The 25,733-nt window shown below is 37.6% G+C and overlaps 1 protein-coding gene across 1 annotated transcript; it reads left to right on the top strand.

Moving 5' to 3' along the window:
* Positions 1 to 1,807: 1,807 nt before the first annotated feature.
* Positions 1,808 to 20,020, top strand: LOC139709786 (beta,beta-carotene 15,15'-dioxygenase-like). The gene is made up of 10 exons (XM_071621746.1): positions 1,808 to 2,148; positions 6,555 to 6,625; positions 8,079 to 8,229; positions 8,877 to 9,129; positions 9,526 to 9,667; positions 12,121 to 12,581; positions 13,329 to 13,437; positions 14,818 to 14,903; positions 18,978 to 19,089; positions 19,574 to 20,020. The coding sequence occupies exons 1-10, from the start codon at positions 1,985 to 1,987 to the stop codon at positions 19,729 to 19,731; spliced, it is 1,707 nt and encodes a 568-aa protein (XP_071477847.1). The 5' UTR covers positions 1,808 to 1,984; the 3' UTR covers positions 19,732 to 20,020.
* Positions 20,021 to 25,733: the final 5,713 nt, after the last annotated feature.

Here is a 25,733-nt window from a genome sequence, read left to right as displayed (position 1 = left end):
TAGCATACTCCTAAATCGGCAGGACGTATAAGTCTTAAAAGGAGATCTTGAATTTCAATCGACTGCGCCTAATAAAGCCTTGGGTATTATTGGCTTTAATGGGGCATTATTGCGGTACATGATAATAATGTCATGTTCCGCTGGCGGCCTATGTCTTGCCCTCTCTCAGTCTGCTTCAAAAGTGGTTGTTCATGATGCTCTCTTCTTTGTTTCTTTCAAGGAATTTCCTGGAAATTCGAGAAGGTTAGGTGACCTTTTCCCATCGTCCCTCACCTCAGCCCATAGTCGTCGGTTGAGAATGAGAAGGGCATTAAGTTGTCTCGAACACTAGTGGCAACTTAATGCCATTCTCTTTCTCACCTGACGCCTTCTTCTTCCTCTGAAATAGGCCTACATTTATAGAACTGTCCACACAGAAGCAACCGGGCAGGTGTGTTCGTGCACACATGGTGTGTGTGTGTGTGTGGGGGGGGGGGGGGGGGATAGCATAGGTCGGACCACTTCACCGGGTTACACTCTCAGAATACCGATTCGTAATTAACTCTGTGATTAAGTCCTCTCAGAGGTGCACGCGCATTGATACGCGCAAACGCGTAGGTCCTTCCCGCCAAAACGCTTGTTGCTATGGTAGTTAATATACCCCCTACTTAATCATGCTCTCAGAATATCAATTCAGTAATTAAGTGCTAATCAGACACTTAATTAGCTCTCAGAATACGGCCCCTGGTGTCCTTCTCAGCAAGACTCATGTTGGGCTTCGACCCCAAGCCACATGTCATTTTATTACAGGAGCGTTTTCAAAAGTGTGGGGGACCCACTTCCGGGTTTCATGAGCTAACACGCAAAAAAAAAAAAAAAAAAAAAAAAAGGTCCTCAGCTCATCTCTCCCCTTCCACTTGACTTACCGCGCTATCTATTTCTTTTTAAAGCCACTTACGTACCTTCCGGGTTAAAAAAAAAAAGTGGGGGGGGGGGGGGGGGGGCTGCAAAGTGACGACACCTCATGTATTCCTTTGTATGGTGCACAAAAAGTTGGTCTAATATAACCACTGGTATAGCCCCCACTTTTTTGTGTGTTTTGTTGATGTTGTTGTTTTTGCTTGTTAGGTGATGAAACCCGGAAGTGGCACCAGAAGTGATAAAACTGCACCCCTCCCCATCACCCGGTCCCTCTAACTATACACAGCCCTGTCGCTGTATACAAGTGTGACCACCGTCAATCCCAACTTTCTACCTCTACCAATACATGTATATCCCCTTCCCAGGGCCTATGCGCTGATTTTCGGAAACCTATTTTTCCTAGGTGCTTGATTGCAGTCACTGTATCAAAACTTGTATAAATTTTAACAGGCATTAGGCGTAAATATTCATAAATGAATTATGATACACGCCAAAAAATTAAAATAACAACAACGTATACCCAGATAATCCCGGTAAAGTCAAAGATGTTACTCATTCAGTCCCTCCCCTCCCCTCTCTCTCTCCCCTTCCCCTCCCCTCCCCCCCTCCCCCCCTCCCCCCCCCCCCCCTCCCCGCCCCTTCCTTCTGCACCCTCATCCCCAGTCATGTGTTGACCCTATCCACAGAACTCTACACACATGACCCTATCTCGCTGGTGCCGCGTGGTGCACTTCGTGTACCCTTACTTGCCATTACTACAGTGACTTGTAACGGTCCGGTGCGTGTCAGCTGATCTTGGCCTGGATGTATGGGATCACCATTCTCTGTATTCAACCAGCGTACTCAGTATGTCACGATCACCAGCCATTCGGGGTCTACATTTCCTTTGAAGAAAACCAACAGTCCCTCACTATTTTAGCGTAATCTAACGATTCCCAGGGAGGTGTAGTCTGGACTATGATGATGAGCTGATAATGCGATGCATCCAGGCCCCAGCTAGCCTCGTCTCGATTGATTTTGAGATAGCAGTATCGCAGCTCAATACCCAGGGACGTGGATCCAAGGATACGGGGAGCTTACGTTGATGTGGCCGAAAGTCTCCCCGCTCTCCACCGGCTCAATACTCGTTCGCACTCTACTCCCATACAATCCTGTATTCATCCCGTGTCGTTCTTCGCCAGCTCGACTAGGTTGCTGCTCCTTTAAAACAATGGCTGCTGGAAATTCAGCGACGTCTAGCTCAGACAGGTAAAGAAATAAGACAACTCACTGCCCATGTTGTAATAATTTAAAAGCCGACGGAGGAGTATTTCCACTCGCCGGGTCGTGAACATGTCGCTTTGATAATGTAAACACCGTCGTTGTCACGGTTGGTGAGCAGATTGTTGTAAGAATCACCATAATGTGTATTACCTGGTTAGCCTGGTATGTTGCATGTCAATCGATTGTCATGCCGTGTATGTGATGTATGCAGAAACTGGAAGTATGCTACATATCACTGATCATAATAGAGTGACTGAGATATAAACCATAAGTGAAGTGATTGTGGAAAAGATGTAGATTTTTAAGCTTTACACAGTCAGTGGCAGATCCAGAGGGGGGCGCACGGGGTGCGCCCCCTCTTTATTGTTTGTTAAAACAAAAGAAATAAAAAGAAAAAATATTGGGGAAGGACACGTGCGCCCCCCCCCCCCTTCAATTTTGTAAAGGTGCCTCCCCTACAGTATTACAGAATTCCTGGATCCGCCCCTGTTGCATGTTTTATAGCCCAGGCATGAAGTGTGCTTGTTTGTAATACGACTGTAATTATACGATCTAACATTTGTCTGTGGACTATGTAACTTCACTTTTGCTCAACACATCATGTTGAGGTCTGATTCTGCCTCGAGCTTTACTTGAATGTTTTTCCACTTGAGAGTCATTTTGATGATTTAATTTCTTCACACACATAAAAAACAAACAAACTCATTACATATATGTGATGCCTTTGTATATACCTATATAAAGCCGGTATATTAAACAAAATTGATTTCTTGACATTCTTTTTTTTTTAACCTGCAGAGATGAGTGATTTTGGAGATAAATGTATATCTCGATATTGTAATGTGTGACTCAAGCCATGGTTATGACTTTCATGTGATGGTTTCATTTTTTTTTTCACTGTACTGTATGTTGCTGTTTTTTTTGTGTGTGTTTTTTTTTTAGTTTATTTAGTCTGCCCAGATCTGGTTATCTCTTTCACAGAAAACAGCTTGCTGAGTGAGATGACTCAATCTGCCTGTAATATTACCTTTTTTGTCAAAGCCATTGTTGCTGTTATTGTTGATTTGGTCACTTTATTTGTGTTTGTTGGCTGTAGTCAGGTTATTCTTAGAAATGTTGTGAGGTCCTACAGCTCCATGTAAGTATGGAACTGTGGTTTAAAGGGATGGTACAGTTTTGGTTTAGATGGGGCTACAGGTTTCCAACTTTTTGTGAAATCGTGTAAACCTCCAATATGAAATATGGAAGAACATAGAGTAATTTCTAGATGAATTCAGTTTATGTGATGAAAATTGGTCTTGAAGTGGATGAGGGTATATATCCAAAAAGTGATCCTGATAAAATGCAACAGCTAGGCCACAACTTTTATCAGGATCTCTTTGTTTTACCTTGTTAAATTTGGATATATCTCAGTCATTTCAAAACTGATTTTCATCAAATAAACTTTCAATTTCCCTTATATTGGTATGCTCTTCAACATTATAGAATGGTTTCTAAATATCTCACAAAACGTTAAAAGTTGAATCCTCACTTCAACCAATACTATAGGCTACTATCCCTTTAAATGCAGGCTGACAGGTCATTTTCATTTATATTGCTGCCAGCCAATTAATTTCAACAAGGTCAACCAAGTACAGCTCAACATTTCACATACCTACAGTCGTACAATGCATTCAAGGGTACAAGCGTACTTTTTTGCCGTGCCCTAACATAAATGTTTACATACTGTACTTCCAGGTAATCATCCCCCTTGTTATGTACATGATATCTAGTCTAGTCTGATCTGGTTCCGAAGGGCAGTGAGGTGGCTCAGTCGGTAGTGTGTCTGCCTTGCATTCAAATGGCTCGGGGGTTGAAGAGCCTGATTCAATACCCAGTGAGTCTTGCTGAGCAATGATATCTGCATTATCATGCCTTTCCCTCTAGTAAGGGGCAAAACACTCACAATGTCCACCGAATAGGACATGAAATGGAGGTCGTTTATCTTGTATGAGAGTCACACCCGACCATGCACATAAAAGATCCTGCTTTATTCATTCATCACAAAAGCAGGGTACTAACCTGATCGAAGTGTCCCCCCCCCCCCATCGCCGAAAAGAAAGAAAAAGAAAATCACCAAGACCAGGCAACGAGTACTTGTAAGACTATAAGATAATTTACACCATTTATGGAGGACTGTACTCCAACCAGAAGACGAAGAAATCCATGTGACATAGTAAAGACAGGCCATGTTTTATGGATATATATGTTTTGTATCCCTACTAAAAGTGCATTCTGGAATACACTGGTAGTAATGGATATGCCTTCATGTGATTGAGGAGTGAGCACATGAAACTTGGGTGGGGGGGGGGAGGGGTAGACATCATACGCACATGGAGGAGGGTACTTTTTTTATCTGTGTTGATGTCTTTTCATGCACAGACCTCTGATGAGTTTAAATCTCTTGATATATCTCATAATATCATGCATCTTAAATATGTATTATTAATAGCTGTAAACCGGAGGCAAAGTATAAACTGCGGGAGACGCTGTTGTATGATTTATCTGAAATACTGTGATATTCCTTCCAACTAAAAACACCAGTGGAGAGGTTTGAGAGCAGCTCCGAAGAAGAAATTCAATCTCAAGGGTGAAAAAATGTACACTGTGGTACTGTTAGTACTTATTAAAAGAACTTTGCACTTTGCTTTGAACCAATATGAATTTCATATCGGCTGACTTCACGGTGTGTCATTAATACTACCAGCTCCATTGCACAGTTGTTTTTTTTCTTCATTTTTTGCCATCAAATACAACATATAATTTGTGACTCACTTCAGATAGGCATTCGCATTTTGACAATTTGAATTTTGCAGAATCTTTAGATACTATACAAACATAATTTGTTCCACATTATTACTATTCCGAGTTGCTCCAAGGATGGCCAACCATGCATGAAGTATGAACATTTTTATTGTTTACATGATTTTCACCTCCTCCCAGTTTTTACAGCAAAGATGCATTTTCTCTGTGATTTCATGAAAGATAACAAGTCTCTGTATTTCAAGAATGTGCTTGTCATCATCATCAAATTCACAGGATTTAAAGGGGATGGCTAGTAACTGATCAGTGGGAATGCTGAAGGATGATTGTTCCAATCCTTGTGGGATTCATTTAAGAGTACATTATACATCTATTGTTGTGTGAAAATTATTTGCTTCAGAATGGTCTCATATTCAAGTAATGTTCAGTTTAATGTTTCCAGGTTAGCGTGCCTGGTCAGTGACAGGGCATTAATCTGCACATTACTTGAATATGAGACCGTTCTGAAGCAAATAATTTTCACACAACAGTAGATATATAATGTACTCTTAAATGAATCCCACAAGGATAGGAACAATCATCCCTCAGCATTCCCAATGATTCCCAATGATTCCCACTGATCGGTTACTAGCCATCCCCTTTAAGGACTTAATGCAAGAGCCATTTTTGTCTTTAAAGGACAAGTTCACCTTCATAAACATAAGGATTGAGAGAATGCAACAATATTAGTAGAACACATGAGTGAAAGTTTGAGGAAAATTGGACAATCGATGCAAAAGTTATGAATTTTTAAAATTTTTGTGTTGGAACCGCTGGATGAGGAGACTACTACAGCTTGTGAGTCATATGCGTACAACAGTACAAAGAAAATGTAAAGAAAATTCAACATATTTTCACTTTTTTCGCATAATAAAAGAGCACTTGACTTGCCTCTTTCTAAAGGCAGGGGGAATAATATTACCCATAACATTTGTCGGTAACGAGTCGGGGGAATGTGTACTTTTTTCAAAAGATGAAATTTTGTGAAATTCTCTTTATATTTTCCTTCCATTGTTGTACGCATGTGACATCTAAGTTATTCACACACTGCAGTAGTCTTCTCATCCAGCGGTTACTGCACAAAAACTTCAAAAATTCATAACTTTTGAACGGATTGTCCGATTTTCCTCAAACTTTCAATGATGTGTTCTACTAATATTGCTACATTCTCTCAATCCTTATGTTTATGAAGGTGAACTTGTCCTTTAATACCAAAAACACCCAAGGACTTACAGTTAAATGGCTTCACCTATCTAAGTTATTTAGATGTAGTGATTGATTGTTATAATTTCCTAATTCTTGCATTGATTATCAAAATTTTTAGTAATACTTTGATTTCATTGGACTGTTGGATCTGTTTGGTTTGGTATAGTGGTGTTGTGTTTATGTGTGTGTGTGTGTGTGTTTTGGGGAGGGGGATGGTGGGGGAGGAGGTGGCAATGTTCATAATCAGTTTGGTATGTTTTTGTTTGTAACTGTATAACTCTTCCATATGAATATGCAACCAATCCTTTCCACCTTTTCCTTTTTTATCTCCATACTCTAATTAGAATTCTGCCAGAAGCTCTGTGTGTGTCTGTATCTGAAGACTTTCCTGATGGTGTTGAAACGACCGTGAAAGGTAGGGTGTCTGGGTTCTGCCCCTATTCTATTGAGGTTTGACTGTTTGGAATTATATTATATGGTTGCATTATTCTGCCATTGCCCCTTGAAAGTTTGACTTTGAAATCAACTCTTTCTCCTCATTAGTGTAAATGTTTTATTGGTTGCTCGTCTTCTTAAAAAAGACCTTAATCTAATTTGATTTGATTTGATTTGATTAGATTTATTGGCCACCATATTATCATCATACGCTCGTGGATCAAAGTACAAATCAAGTGATTTGCTTGGAATATAATTTGTGTGTGTGTGTGTGTGTGTGCAAAAGAGGGAAAAAACAGCTGATCAGCAAATTACTGAACGAACAGAAGAGCTTCAGCTTAACTCGTTGAGGACTAGTCCTGAGTATACTCGAGCAGGTGTCTATGAGAAACGTGTGTTAAAGCAAAATCAGCTTGTCCTCAGTGGGTTGATAACAGCTTGATGTGCTTTTCACAGATCAATGGAGTTTGCAGGGTTAAAGTGACTTACTTGAAGGGAAGAGTAGAAGAAAGGAAGAAAAAATGGGGTAGGATGAAGGGAAAAAGATCCCATCTGCATCGTTTAAATTGTGTGAAGGTCATTTGAATTGTCCATTTCAAGTTCCAATACCAAAATATAAAACGACTATTATTTTCATGTTTGTGTTTAAAGCAAAGAGGTATATGAAATTACATGACATGTATTGTTCTTTTTAACCTGCACCTGTAATGTGGTGTACCAGTACTATCTCTCTACCCATGTAGGCAGATCTGCAAAGAAGGCGATTTGCGTTCACGCATGAACCTGCTATATATGTTCTCCTGTATCTATAGCTGTCACGTGTAAATTTCTGGCCTTTGTAGTTGGGTACAATTTCGTTATAATGTGAGCAGACTATGCTCAATAATGTTCCGGGTTGATGAATGTACACTCTGCAGTTGGCCAAATGTGTGACATTCATTAATTGTGCTGCCAATAACCACACAATAGCATCAGCGCTTAGAGTAGTATGGCTGACTGCAGGAGGTATGGCATCCCTGCATGCACGTGTATATATGTGGGCTCGTTGTTCTGTACACGCATAGTACCTCTCCCTCTTTCCTCTCCCCCCCCCCCCCCCCCCTTCTCCATCTCTGTCTCTCTCTATCTCTAGTGGGTGTATGAGTGTTGGGGGTAATGAGATGAATATAAGAATGACATAGGAAAGTATTCTTACTTTTTCAGCAAAATTGAAAATGTGGCACAAAGACAGCATCACTTGTCATTCTCCTTCCCATTCAGCTCAGTGGGACATGTGAAGGCTTTGAAGAAAAAGAGAACAAATGCCTTATCCATCTTATCTGTACATTTAATTCATGCCAAGCTAAAAATTGGATGTTTCTATATTTGCTCAGATTTCAACATCGATTTCACTGTTAACATTTTTTTTTTTTTCTAAATCATCTACTGTACAGGACACATTCCCAAGTGGCTGAGTGGTAGTCTGCTGCGAACTGGTCCGGGCCGCTATGAATTTGGGGACCAGAAGTACCGCCATATGTTTGATGGCCAGGCCCTCTTACATCGCTTCACCTTCAACGACGGCAAAGTCTCTTACATGAACAGGTGTGGATTCTTCCATGCCGTACTAACCTGCCCAATAAAATCACTTTACGTAGCCCACCTTCTCTTAACACATTGTTGATTGTCATTTTCTCAGCTATGTACCACATTGCAAGCAGCTTGTAGAAAGCTTAGTGTGATCTCAACAAATTGTTTTTTCTTTCACAGAAGACAAAAGAAATTAATGAACAAATCAATAGCGGTGTATAAGTTTTTTAGTAATTTTCAATGTTAGTGTATCATGCCTTTAAATGAGTACTTGTGTTCCTTCTATATGGATACATGAATCCTAACCTACATTGTATTGCAGATTGGATATTGCAGTTCATGAATTTCTATCCATCTATCTATCTACATTTGTACAATCTATCTATCCATCTATCTAGTATGTATCATATATGTATGTATATATATATATATATATATATATATATATATATATATATATATATACATACATATATATATATATATATATATATATATATATATATATATATATATATATATATTTATATATACATATATGTTGGAGAGAGGGGGAGAGGGAGATCACTTTCCTCACAAATTGTGTGCAGCTAGCACATTGTTTGTCTGTGGTCACAAGGGATAATGCCTTCGATTTTGCCTAAAAACTCGATTGTTTGCAGATTCTTGGACAGCGATGCCTACAGGTCAGCCATGAAGGAGAACAGAATCATCTACACTGAGTTCGGAACGGCCGGGTTCCCCGACCCCTGCCTGAACATCTTCAGCCGCATGATGTCGACATTCCTCTCGCGCTTGAAGTTCACAGATAACTGCAACGTGAACTGGATGCGGTCGGGAGATGAGGTGTACGTCTTCACGGAGACGCCGATGATCCAGAAGGTGAACCCGGAAACACTGGAAAAAGAGCAAACGGTGAGTAATATCATTCGTAATATTCTGGACCGAGGTTCCTGAGAAATCCTACAAATGTAGAGACTTAATATTCTGGACTGAGGTTCCTGAGAAATCCTACGAATGTAGAGACTTACATTGAAATGTCATGATTCTATTTTAAAGCAATATTATGGTTGGATGGTAAGATTAAATTTAATTTTCTATTTCTTTCTCAAATTGGCTTTTTTGGGGGTAAATTTATCTCTGATTATGTTCAACCACTTCCAATTTACTTTTTGTTTGATGTAAGATATGCAATGAAATTCAGAGGTGCCAATTTCACGAGTACCAGATGACAATTTGTGCTGCAAGTCATTTCCATTACCTGACAAGCTAAAGTTTGACAACATTATCCTATTCATGTCTTGGAAACAGATAGACGTATCAAAGATAATCTCGGTCTTCACGGGAACGGCACATCCTCACCAGACAAAGGATGAGACCATCTACAATCTGGGGCTGAACTTCAAGGCGAGGTCCACCTACAACATCATCAAGATACCCCCTGCTAAAGAAGGTAGACACTTAAAGTGAAAACATAGTTCTGGTAAGGGTTTGAGAACCCGTCTTGCACCCTTTCATATTTGCTTGCAATATATTGGAAGAGTCTACCAAGAAACTTACCTGACTGATGTGATTTGCTGGGATATTGAGTTGATTTGGAGTATTTTGAGAACAAAAGTGTAGAATTATAAATGTCAGTATACCGTCTTTTATTCCAGAAAGATCCAGGCTAACTCGGTCTCAGGGACAACTCGCCCTATTTCAGACAATTTACATGCGGTTTGTGATCGCCATATTCTACACAATGGCACACATTCATTTTGTATGCGCACCAGGTTCTTTGATGCGCGCGTTTTTTCAACTCAGCCCATAACTGTGACCAGCCAGAACGAGAAGCGCTCCCATAGTACAACTCTGTACAATCCAAAGTGACAACTTGGCCCCGCCGTCAAAGTAAAGACGAGTTGTCCCGAAGTCCAAGTTAGCCTGACCCCGATCAGTTAAGTTCTGAGATTGTGAGTGCAGTGAACCTTTATTTCGCATTTTCGTCGTTACCCAACAAATATCTTGTTTATCAGCGTTATTCCACACATTTCTTAAAGGCATAATTATACGTGTACATTGTGTAGTGAAAGTTGGCAGTTCTGCAGGAGTACCAGAACTATGTTTTACCTTTAATAGATACTGCCACAAATTTGTGTCCTTCCCGAAGCATTGCTCATTGTGTGGATTTTCAGTGGTTAGGATCTTGCGAAAAAAAAGGACAGTTGTAAGATCAGATTGCCCTGTGAGATATACTATTAGTTGTAATACACTGGGTGCTCACACATGTGTTTAGCCTCAAACTAGGCCCCATTGAAGGTTAGCAAAATAAGTGAAGGGATATCTGACTCACAAAAGACAGTATTAACCCGTTGAAGACTAATCCCGAGTATACTCAGGCAGGTGTCTATGGGAAATGCGTGTTGTGGCAAAATCAGCCCGTCCTGAACGGGTTAACGTCTGTCATCACTTGAAGATGGTGGCACAGTTGTTGTTTGGGTTTGTGTCTTTTTGTTTATCCCACATCGAAAGTGATCCCAACGTGTCCTTTCATACACTCTTTTGCGTAACCACCAAGATGACTCATACATTTTCCACTCTGATCATTGATGTACAATAAGTCAAAATGTGGGGATCAGATGTATTGTTAAATGTCATCTGAAATTCTTATGTAAGCAACAACATTTTGCATACATTTGTGTATCAACATTTAATTCATCTTCTGTATGTGTATTTGTGAAGGAAAGGAACTCATTACATGCTGTCTATTTCCCTCTATCCCCCATGCAATACAGATTGTAACAACCATCTTACTTTGCAACTGAAATATTACATGGTTTCACCAGTGTTGATGAACATGAAGACCAAATGTTAAAAAAATTCACATTCTTTGTGTTTGTCAAGTTGAGAGATATTAATTTCAATGTTCTTCTTGACTCTGTGCACATAAATCTTGTATAAACTACAATGCACCAAATAGGTATGCCTGTGCAGAGATTTAACCCATTGCTTCTCAGCAGTGGTCTACGTATTTCCATAGTTTGGTGTTGTATCTGTGTTATAATTTTGAAATTCACTGCTAGCATTTTATGAGGAAGATATGTATTCTCTGTCATTTGAGCCATGTGTTGTTCATGTTTACAATAATGTAGATAATTCATACTTTCTGTATTGCAATTGATTGACAGCTTTCCCTTCATCAACATAACTAAACACTGATTATTCAGTGTTTTGATAGTAGCCATGATTAAAAAAAAAAAGGTCATGGGCATACATACTTAGATTACTTAAATACTCGAACCAAATAGTCCTGATTACTACACAGGCTTCATATCCACTAAACCACCAAGCTTCTGCATAAAAAGCCAGTAGAGTGCTGGTTCTAATCCTTAATAGTCTAGTGGATATGATGCCTGTCCAGTAGTCAGAAGATCATTGGTTCTAGTCCAACCTGAGTATGTATGCCAAAGATTTTTTTTTTTATTATCATTATGGCTACTACTAAAAACTGAAGAATATGTGCCTATTTTTGTTATTGAAAGGCAGTTTGCTAATCTGTTGCAATAAAAAAAAAAAAACTTGATACAAGAATCCATTGATTTAAATACTTTTCTTTCTGTTACAGAATGTAAGGATTAATGCCTCTTTGAGGCTAGATTTATGAATTATTTTTCATTAACATAAAGTTTAGAGGATTAAAATCACAGTGTCTGAAATTGGCAAAGGTTTATAAATTTCTTTCTCATTTTGTGCAGATTGAATTAATTTAACCAGATCTATATGATCTTCCTCCAATATCAGATATGCAGTTGGCAATTTATTCATGATAAGATGATAATTTCTGAGGCCAAACTTCATCACGACATGATTGGTTAATCTTCATCTCTAAAATGTGGTTTTGTCGCTACCTTCTTTAAATCCCAGAGGGCACTGCTGGTGAACCGATCCTGAAGAAAGCCTCTGTCGCCCTCAGCATACCCTGCACAGAGACCCACCCATCCTACTCTCACAGCTTCTTCATGACGCCAAACTACTTTGTGCTGGTGGAGCAGCCCCTCTACGTCAACCTGTTGAAACTGGCATCCATGCCGGTCATGGGCTACGGCCTCTCCGACACGCTGGAGTTTCACGCGGACAAGCCGACCCGCTTCCACGTCGTGCGGCGGTCCGATTTCCAGCGAGTCTCGACTAAGTACGTCTCCGAGCCGCTCTTCTTTTTCCACCAGATCAACGCCTACGAGAAGGACGAACACCTCGTGCTGGACATGTGTGCCTACAAAGATGCCGAGATCATCCAACGGCTCTATCTCAAGTCCCTGCGGGAAATTGAAGTGTTAGATTTAGGGGAGCGATGCAAGAGATTTATTCTTCCCTTGAATGTAGAGGTAACCAATTTCTTTTCCTCTTTTGAACGAATTGAACAGTGTTTGTTTTAGATAATTTTTTGAATTGTAATAGTGTAATAATAATTTAGTAAGGAATAGTATTTAGCATTATTGATTAACATTTATTTTATTTGATAGTTCATAAAAACCATAGAAACAATCAGAAAACACAGAAAATGCACATTAAATAGAATACAAGTACATTCAGATTCATGTCGTCAAGCATACATAAAGCTACTGATCTGCCTGCAACAGATACAAAATATAAACATCAATATCAGAAATTATGAAGCATTGGGAATTTGACAGGAAGGCAGAGCCTTTTATGAAGCCAAGTCCTATAACATGTACCAAGTGGATAACATATTAACATCAAAATTATGTTTAAAAAATATTGACACACAGTCATACACAGAATGAAAATTTTACACATGAAACAAAAATATTAATCTTGAGTTTAACATTTTTTAAAGATACAATTATAGTAGATAAAAGTATACTTTATGAGTTGTTGGCAAAAATTAAAATTGCATATCTGAACTTTAATATCTAATACCACTTGCCAGAGAAGATTTCTAAAGCTTTTAGGGACAAGGAAAACAGAAGAAGCATGGTACATTGCAACTTGCTGTCCTCTAAGACAGAGAAATGCAGAAATAATTATGTAGAGAAATAAAGAGTGCACTTTGCAGTACGTTTTGTTGATACCCTCTAACTGTACTATTGTGTGTGCTTTGACTGATGAAGGGCTTTGAACCTGGAGATTTTGTGTGCACCCTGGATAAATACAGGGACTGTGCCCTCCTGGAGTCAAAGGACACTGTCTTCTGTAAACCCACCGTCCTCGCAGATTTGCGTAAGTTTTATGCATAATTTCTTCTCTCTTTTTTTTTATAATTTAGGTATGACAAAACCATACAGAAGGTACAAGTACATTGTAGTGATAAGTGTATATAACTGGTCAACAGTCAGAACAGGAAAACAAGCGAGTGCCCAACTTCCCGTTTTTAGAAGCTATGAAGTGTTCTGTTTTGTATTTCAAACTGATAAAACGAATGAGATGATCGAAGCAAGGCTTTACATTTATGGAATTTGCATCTGTATAGGTAAAATCATATGTACACATGATAAAAAAAATTGATACATGTAACTGCTTCCTGAGGTTTCTACAGCCAAAGAACCTTTCAAACATTGAGAAGGTAATACATTTTCTTCAATTTTACTGCTTTGACCTCTACAGCGGCGGCATTCATGTGATGATGTATTGCTTTAAAAAAAAATATGCATGCCACATCTATTGTGACATTGGCATGGGGCCAGAATTTCAGATAGAGTTTCCTGAAGTAAAAATAGAGTTTGGCTCCTGCTGTATGTAAACATGCTTTTGTGCGAAATAGAAATCCTGCAACATGAATAGATAGAATAGATTAGGACTTAAGTTGAGCTGCTATGAACCTGTGCTGCTGCAATAGAGTCGGATGCATTGTGTCCTGTAATATATTTGTCTAGAACAAATATCTGACTATAGATTCACTGAATTGCGTAAAGTTGTAGCATTGTGTTGGAAGTACAAACTAATGGTAATAAACTTAACGGTTATTTCATTCTATTTCCTACTGATCATTTCATTATGGGGCAGTCAAACAGCCTACCAATGTAGACAGATATTAAAGTATACTCATTCAAGCACACTGAGAGAGTTTCTTTTGCTCTCTGAAATTTTGAAACCAAGAACACATGGATTAACGGATAAGATTTGCTATTCCACATTTCAATTCTAGAAATTAGGTTTGTGTTGTGTTCCTTTGACTGACATTTATTTTGTTTAAATTAATGAAGTAGTCATGAACAGTAATCTACTCATTACATGAATTCATTGGTTTGCAGTATGACATCTGTGCTATAGGCTGTTGTCATCATACAACTAATAACTCAAAGGGAACACTTCAGAAACTTCTTTTGTCTTCCACAAAAAGTATGAGAAATCAATTTTCCAAAAAATAATGATTGGGAACTGTCAAGACTTGCATTCTAGTTAAAATGTAAGCTCTCTTTCAGAATATTTGTGGGTGATCCGATTTTTTTAAACAGATATTGTTATTGCAGCATTACCTATGATGTGGCTTTGTACCTTTTTTTTTCCCCTTATAAGGTTATGAATCCTCTCATCCCGACTGTGGAACTTTTGCTGCCTGTGTTACATCATAATTATTTTTCTCTCTTTTCAATCCCCCAGCAATCGAACTGCCTCGCATTAACTACGAGAAACACAATGGGAATTCTTACCAGTATGTGTATGGCTTCAACAGTCGCGACAACCAGGTACTCACCCCCATACTCCTTTGTGCTGTTTCTTTATAGTGTGTGAAATGGTTCCAGGACAATAGTTCCAGGCCCCTTGCCTTACATAGATCTCCTTCCCCTTTCCTCTGACGGAGTAAGCATAGTGTGGAGTGGATTGACCTTTTCATGACAAGGTCATTTTTTTTTTTGTGGCAATAAATAGACTTTGAATAGTGAATTATGAGTCAGCTTCTTCCTCTGTTTTTTCAGGCACACAAATCAACATGTATACACTAACATATAAGAGGTAAAAATTCTTCTTGGAAATTGCGTTTCCACCGGCCTTGACCTCAGTATTATTGTGACTGCATTTCTGGGCCTTTGATGTTGGCATGCTCATCTGTCTGCTACGTTTACACTGTTGTTGTTTGAAATTTAAATTTCCACAACAGCAGTTGACCGACTGGGCGTTTCAGGGCTATAGAAGTACATGATTATATATACATGTATGATATAAATGCCCAAAAGTTGTTAGAACACAGTACACTTCTTATTCGCTCATGGTAATGGATAAGCTGTTATTTTTGCGTACAGATATTTTCAAAAAGGCAGAGGTCACGGACATTTTTGCAAGATGTTGTTTTTGCGATTTTACACCAAGGCTTATCGTGCGTGCACTATTTGCAGAGTGCATTACATTGTAGTTTGAATGCTAGAGTTACAACTAATCATGAAATGGATAATTTGATGTAGGTAAAGTTGTTTTTGAATGTTCAGTTGTGTATGTGACAAATGCACACTGTTGCACGTATCATCAGAATACACAACTTAGTGCTGAAAATGTGTCTTTAAAAAGAAATGCATCTTGTAATGGCCCTTATATGCCTAGTAAAGTGAAGTATGGACCATTCCCCCCGGTAACCTCAATCAAAATGCAAGATGGGCGGATGTAAAATGCAACCCTGCCCCCCAAGTCAATCTGCATTGCTAATGGGGCAAATTTAACCTTTACACAGATTAAGGCTGAGATAGATAGGGAAATAGATTGAATAGGAGCTGTAATAGTGAGAATTCATCAGGAATTATCTCAATGGGAATCTATTCATCACACAGAGTAAGAAGAATATATTATGGTTTTTGTGCATCTGTCATTTATCTTTGGATCAGTATTGCATGTAAAAATAGATGCAGGAAAAAAAAACAGTGGATGAATAAAGGGAATCAAAAATAGAGGAAAGAAATAGTGCTATATCATTGTGAGTTTTGTCTGAACGACGAGGTCAGAAAAGGGCAGTCTAATTCCCCCTGTAGTACCTTATATGTGGGTTGAATATTTGACTATAATGCCATGCTCAAAGTGTTAGTTCTGTTTCCCTGCATAAATACAATGTGCTCATTGATGAATGAAGATTTGCAAAGGGTTCTGCAAGAAAAGAATAGATTTTTCACTGCATAATTATTGTGCTCAGTAAAAAGGTTGAATCTCTGATATGCAGTCACCCAAGGGCAACTTAGTATAATAGACAAAATATGCAGGCTGCTTGTAACCTTGATATTCATCAATTTCATTTATATATGGAATACCTTCCGTTCTGCAAGTGGTATAGGGATTCATAGGAAGAGATCCAAATAGCTCATACTGCCTATGAAAATGAGTCATACACCATATGACACTGAGTGTGTAATTCAGAGAATCATACATGTATTCATCACACTAAAAGCTATAGTTTCAGTAAATCTATCACAACGTTATTTTTTAATGCTAGAAGCCTTTAAAGATTACTTAATCTGTTTATTGTTCTGTCTATTTTATAATTGTATTTCAAGTGAATTCTTGCATGCATTTCTCTGATAATTTTGCACAAAATGAGAGTTGAAATCCAAGTGAAATTGTGGAATATTTTCTCATGTTATTTTTCAGTGAAAGTTATCCAAACTTGTTTTACTCAAAAAATGCCTGGATACTTTAATTTGGTATGATGAGAGTAGAGCTGATGAGGATAAAGATTCACCTTCAAACTCTGTGGACTAATCAAACTCTGTGGAATATAGTCTATACGTATTTCATTGATACTCCAAATTTTATGCCGGATGAATGCAAATAATATTAGAAGGGATTTGTAACAACAAGAAATGAAGTGGTGAAAGATCAGTGGTTATTTTCTATGATTGAGCACTTCACAATATGATTTTCACTCACTGATTTTCACTCACTTGAACTATGCCCTGATAAGCTGAGTGTAACTCGTCAAATAGCTGTCTTTTCTCTTTATTTCATGGAAAGAAAAGACAAATCTTTCACTGAAATTCAGTCAAATAAAGTGGCAGAAATCATCGAAGGTACTTCTACAACTTTGACCTTCTGCCAATTCATTATGAAATCAAAAGCTTTCATCTCATGCAAGGATAATGCGTACCTACGGAGAAGAATCAATGATTTTAACCAGAAGCATAGAGTGTGGTTATGATTTTATGCAGCATTATGACCATACATACGGGTGATAGTTCTGTTAAACTTTATACAGCAAAATTTGAAGTTGCTTAGCACAAGCCTGGGCAATTGCTAACTTTAGGATGTTTTTATCTATTCAAGTCACCGTTTTTTCCCCTCCCAGTGAGTTGTGTTCGAGAAGATTTTGTTTTTGTTTTTTCTTTGCCAGGTTGTGGTGCTGGAGATGAAAGTCAAAAAATGATGATCAAATTCTGAAATGTTGCAGCGTTTACCACTATTTGGGATGAATAAAGTTGTCCGTCATTTTCTCTTTTACATATGCATTGTACATTGTAACTATGTCAAAGAAATTAATTGATGGTATTTTCTGAAAGCTCTGACTAGTGGAGGTTGAATCCTGGATACAAATTTAGAAAAGTTTACAGGTCATGGGATTAATTAAGGATCACTGGATAGAATTCAGCCAAACTTGATAACACATGAACTCACTGCTATGATAATGAACTCACAGAGCTCGTCTGTAACATTAATACTTGCTGTTTTGAAGATCAGTGATGCGATAGTCAAGGTGTATCATGTGACATGCAATTGTAATTATGCTGGGTGCTTGGACTAAAAATAAGCACAAGGAGATCAGACTGGGGAAAACAAACAGATGATAATGAAAAAACATACGTGCAATATTGTGTCGATGTGATGGTGACGAGTTTTAGCTGTTTGAGTTGTTCAACATGCTGATTATTGCTGCAGACAGAATTGATAGATCTAAGTCATGGTCTGTGTGATAGCTGTTTGCAGCAAGCATAGCCATTGATTATCATGCTATCACGTGAATGGACTGAGACAAAGTTTATCAACGTTCAAGTCTGTTTTGTGTCTTGTTTCCTCCCCTAAACTGTGTGCCATCAGATGAAATTAGCAGATAAGTCCAACTATTATGTAACAAAAAAGGAAAAAATAAACACTCCTCAAGACTGTTCAAGACTGTGTCCCTCAGTCATGATGGTAGGATGAAGACTGCCAGTGACTGATATTTAAAAATCATCATGATCTTGTTCTGAATAACATTGCAAACCACACTACGTTCTATGCACTGCACTGTGATTTTGTATAGATGTGTTTTAATTCCAGTATGAAGTTTGTTTATTGAAAGAATTATCAAAGACTTATTGCAGAATCAGTAATGTATGGGGATCACTCACAATTAAAAACTATCTTCAGTTAACCCATTGAGGACGGGCTGATTTTGCTTCAACAAGCATTTCCCATAGACCCCTGCCTGAGTTTACTCGGGACTCGTACGTCCCCATTGTTTTGTGACATGTTTGCATGAAGTTGACTTTGACATTATTAAAGTTAACTTAGCACATTAAGGATGGTCTGATTTTGCTACAAGCATTTTCCATAGTCCCCTGCCCGAGTGTACTCAGGACTATACTCTTATTAAACCCGTTGAGGACGAGTCCCGAGTATACTCGGGCAAGTGTCCATGGGAAATGCGTGTTGTAGCAAAATCAGCCCGTCCTCAATGGGTTAATAAGATAAAACAGGTGATCGCTGTGTGTCATCTGCCTATTCACAGCATATAGTAGACTTTATTCTAGGGTGCCCATTGGTGGTGATGCTTTTAATACCAATCTTTGTTTCTGGTATCTTGCTAGTTGTGCAAAGTGAATGTGGAGACAGGCACGTCTAAGTTATGGAGTGAGGAGGGGTGTGTGGCGTCTGAACCGGTCTTCATCGGGTCACCAGATGGACAGGCGGAAGATGATGGTAAATTGCTTCGTCAGCTTGTTTCTGTTAATAAGTACTCCTTTGAATGTAGTAGCACCTCTACCCCTTCCTCCCCCCCCCCCTCCTCTGTGCCTCTCCCCTTCTGTTTCCTTGTCTCTCCCCTCCCCCTCTGCCCCCTTTTCCCCTTCTCTGCTCTCCTTACAAGTTATTCAAAAATAAAAGTCCCTACCAACTGTGATCTGTAGACTTTCTGATGGTAGTACTACTAATAATAATGCAGTTTTGATTTCCTTGATAACCATTTCAGTGTGTTTGTTTGTTCGTTTGTTTGTTTTTTATGTTGTAAATGGCTAATAAAAGGTGATAGATATTCAGCATATTTTTCTAGGCTTAAAAAAAAAAGATTCCTCTTGGAGATATCAAATCACAGTGTACTTGTGATATATTCAAAAGTTTGCATTACACAGCGCACAAGTATGCAACATTTTGAATGAACTTCTTTTAAATGCCATCTTTGATCCAGGTATTGTGGTGTCGTCGGTGCTAAATTTCAATGAGGGTGGCCTCCCATACCTGCTGGTTCTGGATGCCAAGAGCTTCACCGAGCTGGGCCGCGCCGAGATTCCCATCAAGAAGATGTCCTACGGAATACATGGGATGTACATGGAGGGTTTACTGTAGGTTGTGTTGATTTCCAGATAGTAAAAGCTCCATGTGTATGGATGCGGATGGCTCTTGTGAGAAGGAGAATTGTAATACAGAATAATATGGTGCTCAATAAATCGTCCACATGTATGTAGCTTTCTCCTTTTCATTCTTCGTCAGAGAGGGTGAAGAATAAAGATATTTAGAGATTCCAGGGTTTGCATCAAAGTACATCAATATACAAAATGATTTTAACCTGTTAAGAACAAGTCCCAAGTATACCGGTACTCAGGCAGGGGTCCATGGGAAATGCGTGTTGTAGCAAAATCAGTCCATCCTCAACATGTTAAATGGCTCTTTCACTGTCACTGTGGAAACACCTGTTGGAAGTGATAACACTATCATCTGGTGCAGCCGTTGTTGCCATGGTTTCCAGTACCAAGCAACTGGTGGCAGGCATAAGGTTTGCATCACTTTGATTTGATTTATGGAGAAGGGTACTAACTAGGCTCTTCATGCACCAGTTCCTGTCGCTGTCTTTGCAAACTCCAAAAGAATCAAACAATTATCATAATTTTCTTTTGTGCTAGTGGTGATTAAGCAATTTGGTCAGCCAGTGTTAGAAATCATGTGTTGACCCCATAAAATGTGCATTCATGCAAATGCATTAGTAGCGAGGGAGCAGTTCAAGTTGATGTTGAGTACAGTGTGGTCAGTGCCAACTACACAGTTAATAACTGAGCAATGACTAAAATTACTCAGAGCTGGCACTGATTTCATGTTAAAGGTCCAGTTTACCTTTGGGAGTAGTGATTTCAAAACTGTTCAAGATATCACATTTGATGCACATGTGTAGGTCTGTTGTATCACAAAACATCCTACCATATAAGATTTTTGCAATAAAGCCTAAAATATAAGGAGATATCAGCGTTTTTCTCAATAAATCATAACTGTACACGATTTAGTCTTGAAACATTTTTATTATAACTATTGTTCACATTTTGTGTATTTAACGACACTTACATAGATTATACGGATTCAAATTTTTACAGTGGTTGTTTCTATCCCTAACTCACATTTTAGAACTATTTTGAAGCACTAATGCTGGATTTTTGTTTCAACTGCAAATGGTAAATTATGCCTTTAAATGACAGCAGGGTGACTTATGAAAAGCATTCCAAAAAGCATTGAATTTTCACAGCATTAGCATTTTTATTCCTTGTGAAAACGTGGGAATGGGCAATTACATTTGTGCATTGGATAGCAGAAGACTTATGTATGTCCAGATGTGAGCATGTGTAGACAATGAGTTGCAAGTACTATCCTTGTGTTGGAAGCCATATATCCTTCATGTGCTTTGCATGTGTACTCTTTTTGTGTGTGCATATCATTGTGTGTAAAGTGTGATTGCATTAGAACCACTTCATTATTGAGTCAGTATGTCAGTATTTTTTTTTTCTTCAATGACAGGGTTTTTTTGTAGGAAGAAATATATATCAAATTAATCACTGTGAATGCTATGTTCCTGCATGAGAGAAATTTATGTTAAATGTGCTAGCTGGTGGGCACCAGCAAACAAAGCAAAAAAAAAAAAAGAAAGAGAGAAAGAAGGAAATAGACAAACAGACAAACAAACACATTATTTCTGCCCATCAAGATTCTTGTGTCTCCTGCTTGTTTGTGAAAATGATTCATTTCCTGCTCAACAGTATGCATACTATTACAACAAACCCTCCCTGCCAAAGATTTCCAGTTTTAGTCATCAGTATTGTGATCCTTTGTTTGATTTTGACCATATGAATGAGTGATTGTTTCAGCATAAATCACATTCATTTTACTACTCAGACTGATGATGGGCTTGGCAAAGAAATAAAGCATTGGTATGCTTATTCAGAATCAGGTAAATGTGCTAATTGCCATGGGCATATTCTTTTGGATTACGAAAGTTCATATTCAAGACATTCTTTGGTTATTCAAATTCATGAAAGCTCGGTGGTCTAGTAAAGATGATGTCTCTCTGAAGATCAGGGGGTCGTAGGTTTGAATTCTGCTCGAGTACATGCGCCCATGATTTTTTATCATGGCTACTACTAAAACACTGATCCATTCAGTGCTTATTTACATCAATGTAGGACAATTTGTCAATCAGTTGCAACATTCTTTGGTTGTTACATAATCAATATACCTGATATATTTAGATGAATCTATGATATGGCTGTAATTGCACCTCATGGTGTACTTGGTAGATGGCCTTCATTTTATGTTAGAGCTCGAGAAAATGTTGAAATACTGTATTCAGATGCATGGTATATCAGAAATTCCAAAATTTAATTTCAAAATATTTTGCTTGCAAAGAAGATTAAAACTAGATAGTGAGAGAGCTGTGACAGGCTATATTGGAATAAAAACTTACTGCGCAATATTTTGTCATTGTACTTGGAAGTATTCAGATTTTTTAATTTTTCTATCTTACTTTCCTTTATTCATTGCAGGATAAGCATTTGTTTATATCATATTTTGTTGAGGAAAAAAAAAAGATAATGTTTGTCTTTTCAACTTGTGTGCCCTCTGTATAAATTTTAATGTAAGATTGTTTGCTTGTTTGTTTGTTTGTTTGTTTTTTTGTTTATGCTCTTTCAATGTGAGTGCATCAGTTATATGTGAATGTGGTGGCATCATGCAATGCCAGAAGTGTGTGACCATTTTTTTTTTCTCTTTCTTTTTTAGTGCAGTACTAAATTACTGAATTTGGGAAAAAAAAATGATATATTTTAGGAGGGACTCATAGCCAATGTGTTCTAGGCCAATATTGATTCTTTATCCTGTTGATTTGTCATGGATATTGGTCTCAAAATGTGCATGGGAGGCTAAGCCTACCTTTTCACTTATGCCATTATCAAGTATATTTGATTGCAATTACAGACACATTAAAAGAACATGTTTGCCAATTGTTTATTTCCTGTCAAAATTTAGAATGTGCATATGTGCAATGCAATTGAATTATTTTAAACAGGCTACAATGTATGTGAAATATCATATTAGACCAACTGATCACTAATACAAAGAGAAACAATATTCCTAAATGTTCCTACAGCTTCTTACATTTTAACCCAGTCTTACTGAAACTGTCAGATTTATATATATTTGATAATGTGCCCTGTTGATGTACAAAATGTGTGGCTTGATAGTCATCTACAGGCAAAATTCACTCTTGCAAGCTGTGTTTAATTATTTGATTTATCTGAATCTATGAATGTTAGCAAATGTGTACACTCTGAAGAGTTGTCAATTTCAGATGTGTACATACACTTGTATGGCGAGCTATGAATTTATATTTAAAAAAAATCTGTCAATAATGCGTGTTGACAGATCTTGGTGCAATTTGTGTACTTCAAGATCAATTGGAATTGTTCTCTTTTTTAAGGGACCATTGCTCATGTCGTACAGCTCCCATGTGTTTTTATATTCATATTTAATTACCTGTATCATATCTTTAGTACATGTATCATTGATGTGTGTATTTTGATTACTCTTGTGTTGGGTGTACTTTTTATCATCCGGGTTGTTGTTGTTTTTTTCAATCATCATTATTTTTTAAGATGGTTTAGAAAGCCATTTAAATCAGACTTTGTCCACAATGCATTCTTGCTTCTTTTCTCTTTTCCTTTTTTTTTTTTTGGGGGGGGGGGGGGACAAATATTTTAATTCTCATTTGAACATACATTATCTACTCACTCTGTGGTCATGTGTATTATATGTAAATAGAAATGTAAAGTAAGATGCTTGGTCCAGATGTGAGTGTAGTCATGCTCTCATGAATTATCTTGTGGCACGATGCATTATTGAAATTTATTGTTGGGAAACAAACTTGCTGTGTTCAATGCATGTAGGAATGACATGTGCACATTTGATATTTATATGTTTTTATTTAATATTTTGGTTTTTTGTGTGTTTTTGTGTAAGACTTGAAACAAAAGGAAATTCCAATTAGTGGACAACACAGATTGAAATTGAAATTATACAGTCATTGCCATGTGTAAATGAACATGTGAGATACATGTAATCTGGATCAAGTGAATTTATTTGCTTGGTTATAACTCTAATAGGAATATGTGATTGCCAAAATAATATCAACATGTCCCTTTGTTAAAACATAAGGAAGCTCACTTTGTAAAGAGTGCAGATAGAAAAAAAAAATGACAGGAATACATATTATATGTGTATATAACTACATTTGCAAATTTAGAAATAAGTTGTGAATATCACATGAATATAGAGGATTCAGGATCAATAATGATTTATGATATACATCGGTGAGGGTGATGGATAAAAGGCACTGAAGAATTCATCAAGTTACAGCGTCTGTTGCACTTCAATGGATGAATAAATTATAAAGCATTGCAAGCAGGATAATGTCTCCTTAGCAATGTGTTGTGTATTGATGTTTGTGATTTCTTTGCATTAACTATGCCTATGCCCACAAGACTCTAAAAATCTCCACAGACCTTTGTATAGGACCCATCACATTTCTTGCAAGTAATGTGTTTAGTCTCAGTTAAAGGCCTGAATTGTTCAACAACGTCAATTGAATATTGCAAAGGAGCATGTAGTATTATTATTCACTGCATGCTTTAGGTGTAGTCCGAGAAAGTCACAACACATATAAGACAGTCCTCATAAATTAAAGGACAAGTTCACCTTCATAAACATAAGGATTGAGAGAATGCAGCTATATTAGTAGAACGCATCAGTGAAAGTTTGAGGAAAATTGGACAATCAATGCAAAAGTTATGAATTTTTAAAATTTTTGTGTTGGAATCGCTGGATGAGGAGACTACTACAGCTTGTGAGTAATTATGCGTACAACAGTATAAAGAAAATGTAAAGAAAATTCAACATATTTTCACTTTTTTCGCATAATAAAAGAGCACTTGACTTGCCTCTTTCTAAAGGCAGGGGGAATAATATTACCCATAACATATGTCGGTAACGAGTCAAGGGAATGTGTACTTTTTTCAAAAGATGAAATTTTGTGAAATTCTCTTTATATTTTCCTTATATTGTTGTACGCATGTGACATCTAAGTTATTCATACACTGCAGTAGTCTTCTCATCCAGCGGTTACTGCACAAAAACTTCAAAAATTCATAACTTTTGAACGGATTGTCCGATTTTCCTCAAACTTTCAATGATGTGTTATACTAATATTGCTACATTCTCTCAATCCTTATGTTTATGAAGGTGAACTTGTCCTTTAAGTAACTTTACATTTCATGAACATACATTAACTACTGGTAGGCCTATATGGAATGTGGTAAGTGAAAATAAAGGGAGGTGGCAGGCGGTAGGCCCTACTAGTATAGCATGCATCCTGAATTGCTTGTGTTTTTCTTCAGACGAAAGGTTCGATTCCATGCAAAATTAATCTGAAAAGTAAAGATTGATTGAAAGAGATCTGCAAAGTGTTTTGATTGTGTCACTATACAGGTCAAAGGTTATGAGCCTTCTGACATGTCCTACAATTTGTATATAGGGAACTGATGACAATTTTGGTTACACTTGACCATTTGCTTGAACACAAAATATGGAAGTCATTTGATTGCCCATCATTGATTGTAAGCATAACAATCAGTGACTTGGCATCGATATCTCCTCCTTTAAATTAGCATTGCTGTATTCATTTCAATTCAATTCATTTCATTAGAAAAAATACAGTACCAAGTACATATAGAAATCATGCCTTGCAAACATGATACAGAATATGACAACTTCGGAATAGCATAAGGATATATTTTCTCTCCCTTTTGAGTCATCTGGACAATGAAAGAGATGTGTCAGATAACAAGTAATTGTTAAAGGGGAATCCCAATGCAGTTGAAAGTTGGTCTAAGAAAAAGGAATACAATTTTTGTAGCACAACAATAAAACGTTTATCTGAACTGGATGAAAAATGAGGAACTTATGACATTTTGAAGTTCCCCCACACAACTTGCTGTATAGTTTAGCATGTATACATAAGATTTTGGCAAGTTCAGTTT

The sequence above is a fragment of the Diadema antillarum genome, unplaced genomic scaffold, assembly GCF_040938485.1.
Source record: "Diadema antillarum isolate AM-2024a unplaced genomic scaffold, OU_Dant_1.0 seq00001470_RagTag, whole genome shotgun sequence".
Lineage (NCBI taxonomy): Eukaryota > Metazoa > Echinodermata > Echinoidea > Diadematoida > Diadematidae > Diadema > Diadema antillarum.
The sequence above is the reverse complement of the archived record's forward strand: the minus strand, read 5'-3'. Positions and strand labels throughout refer to the sequence as shown.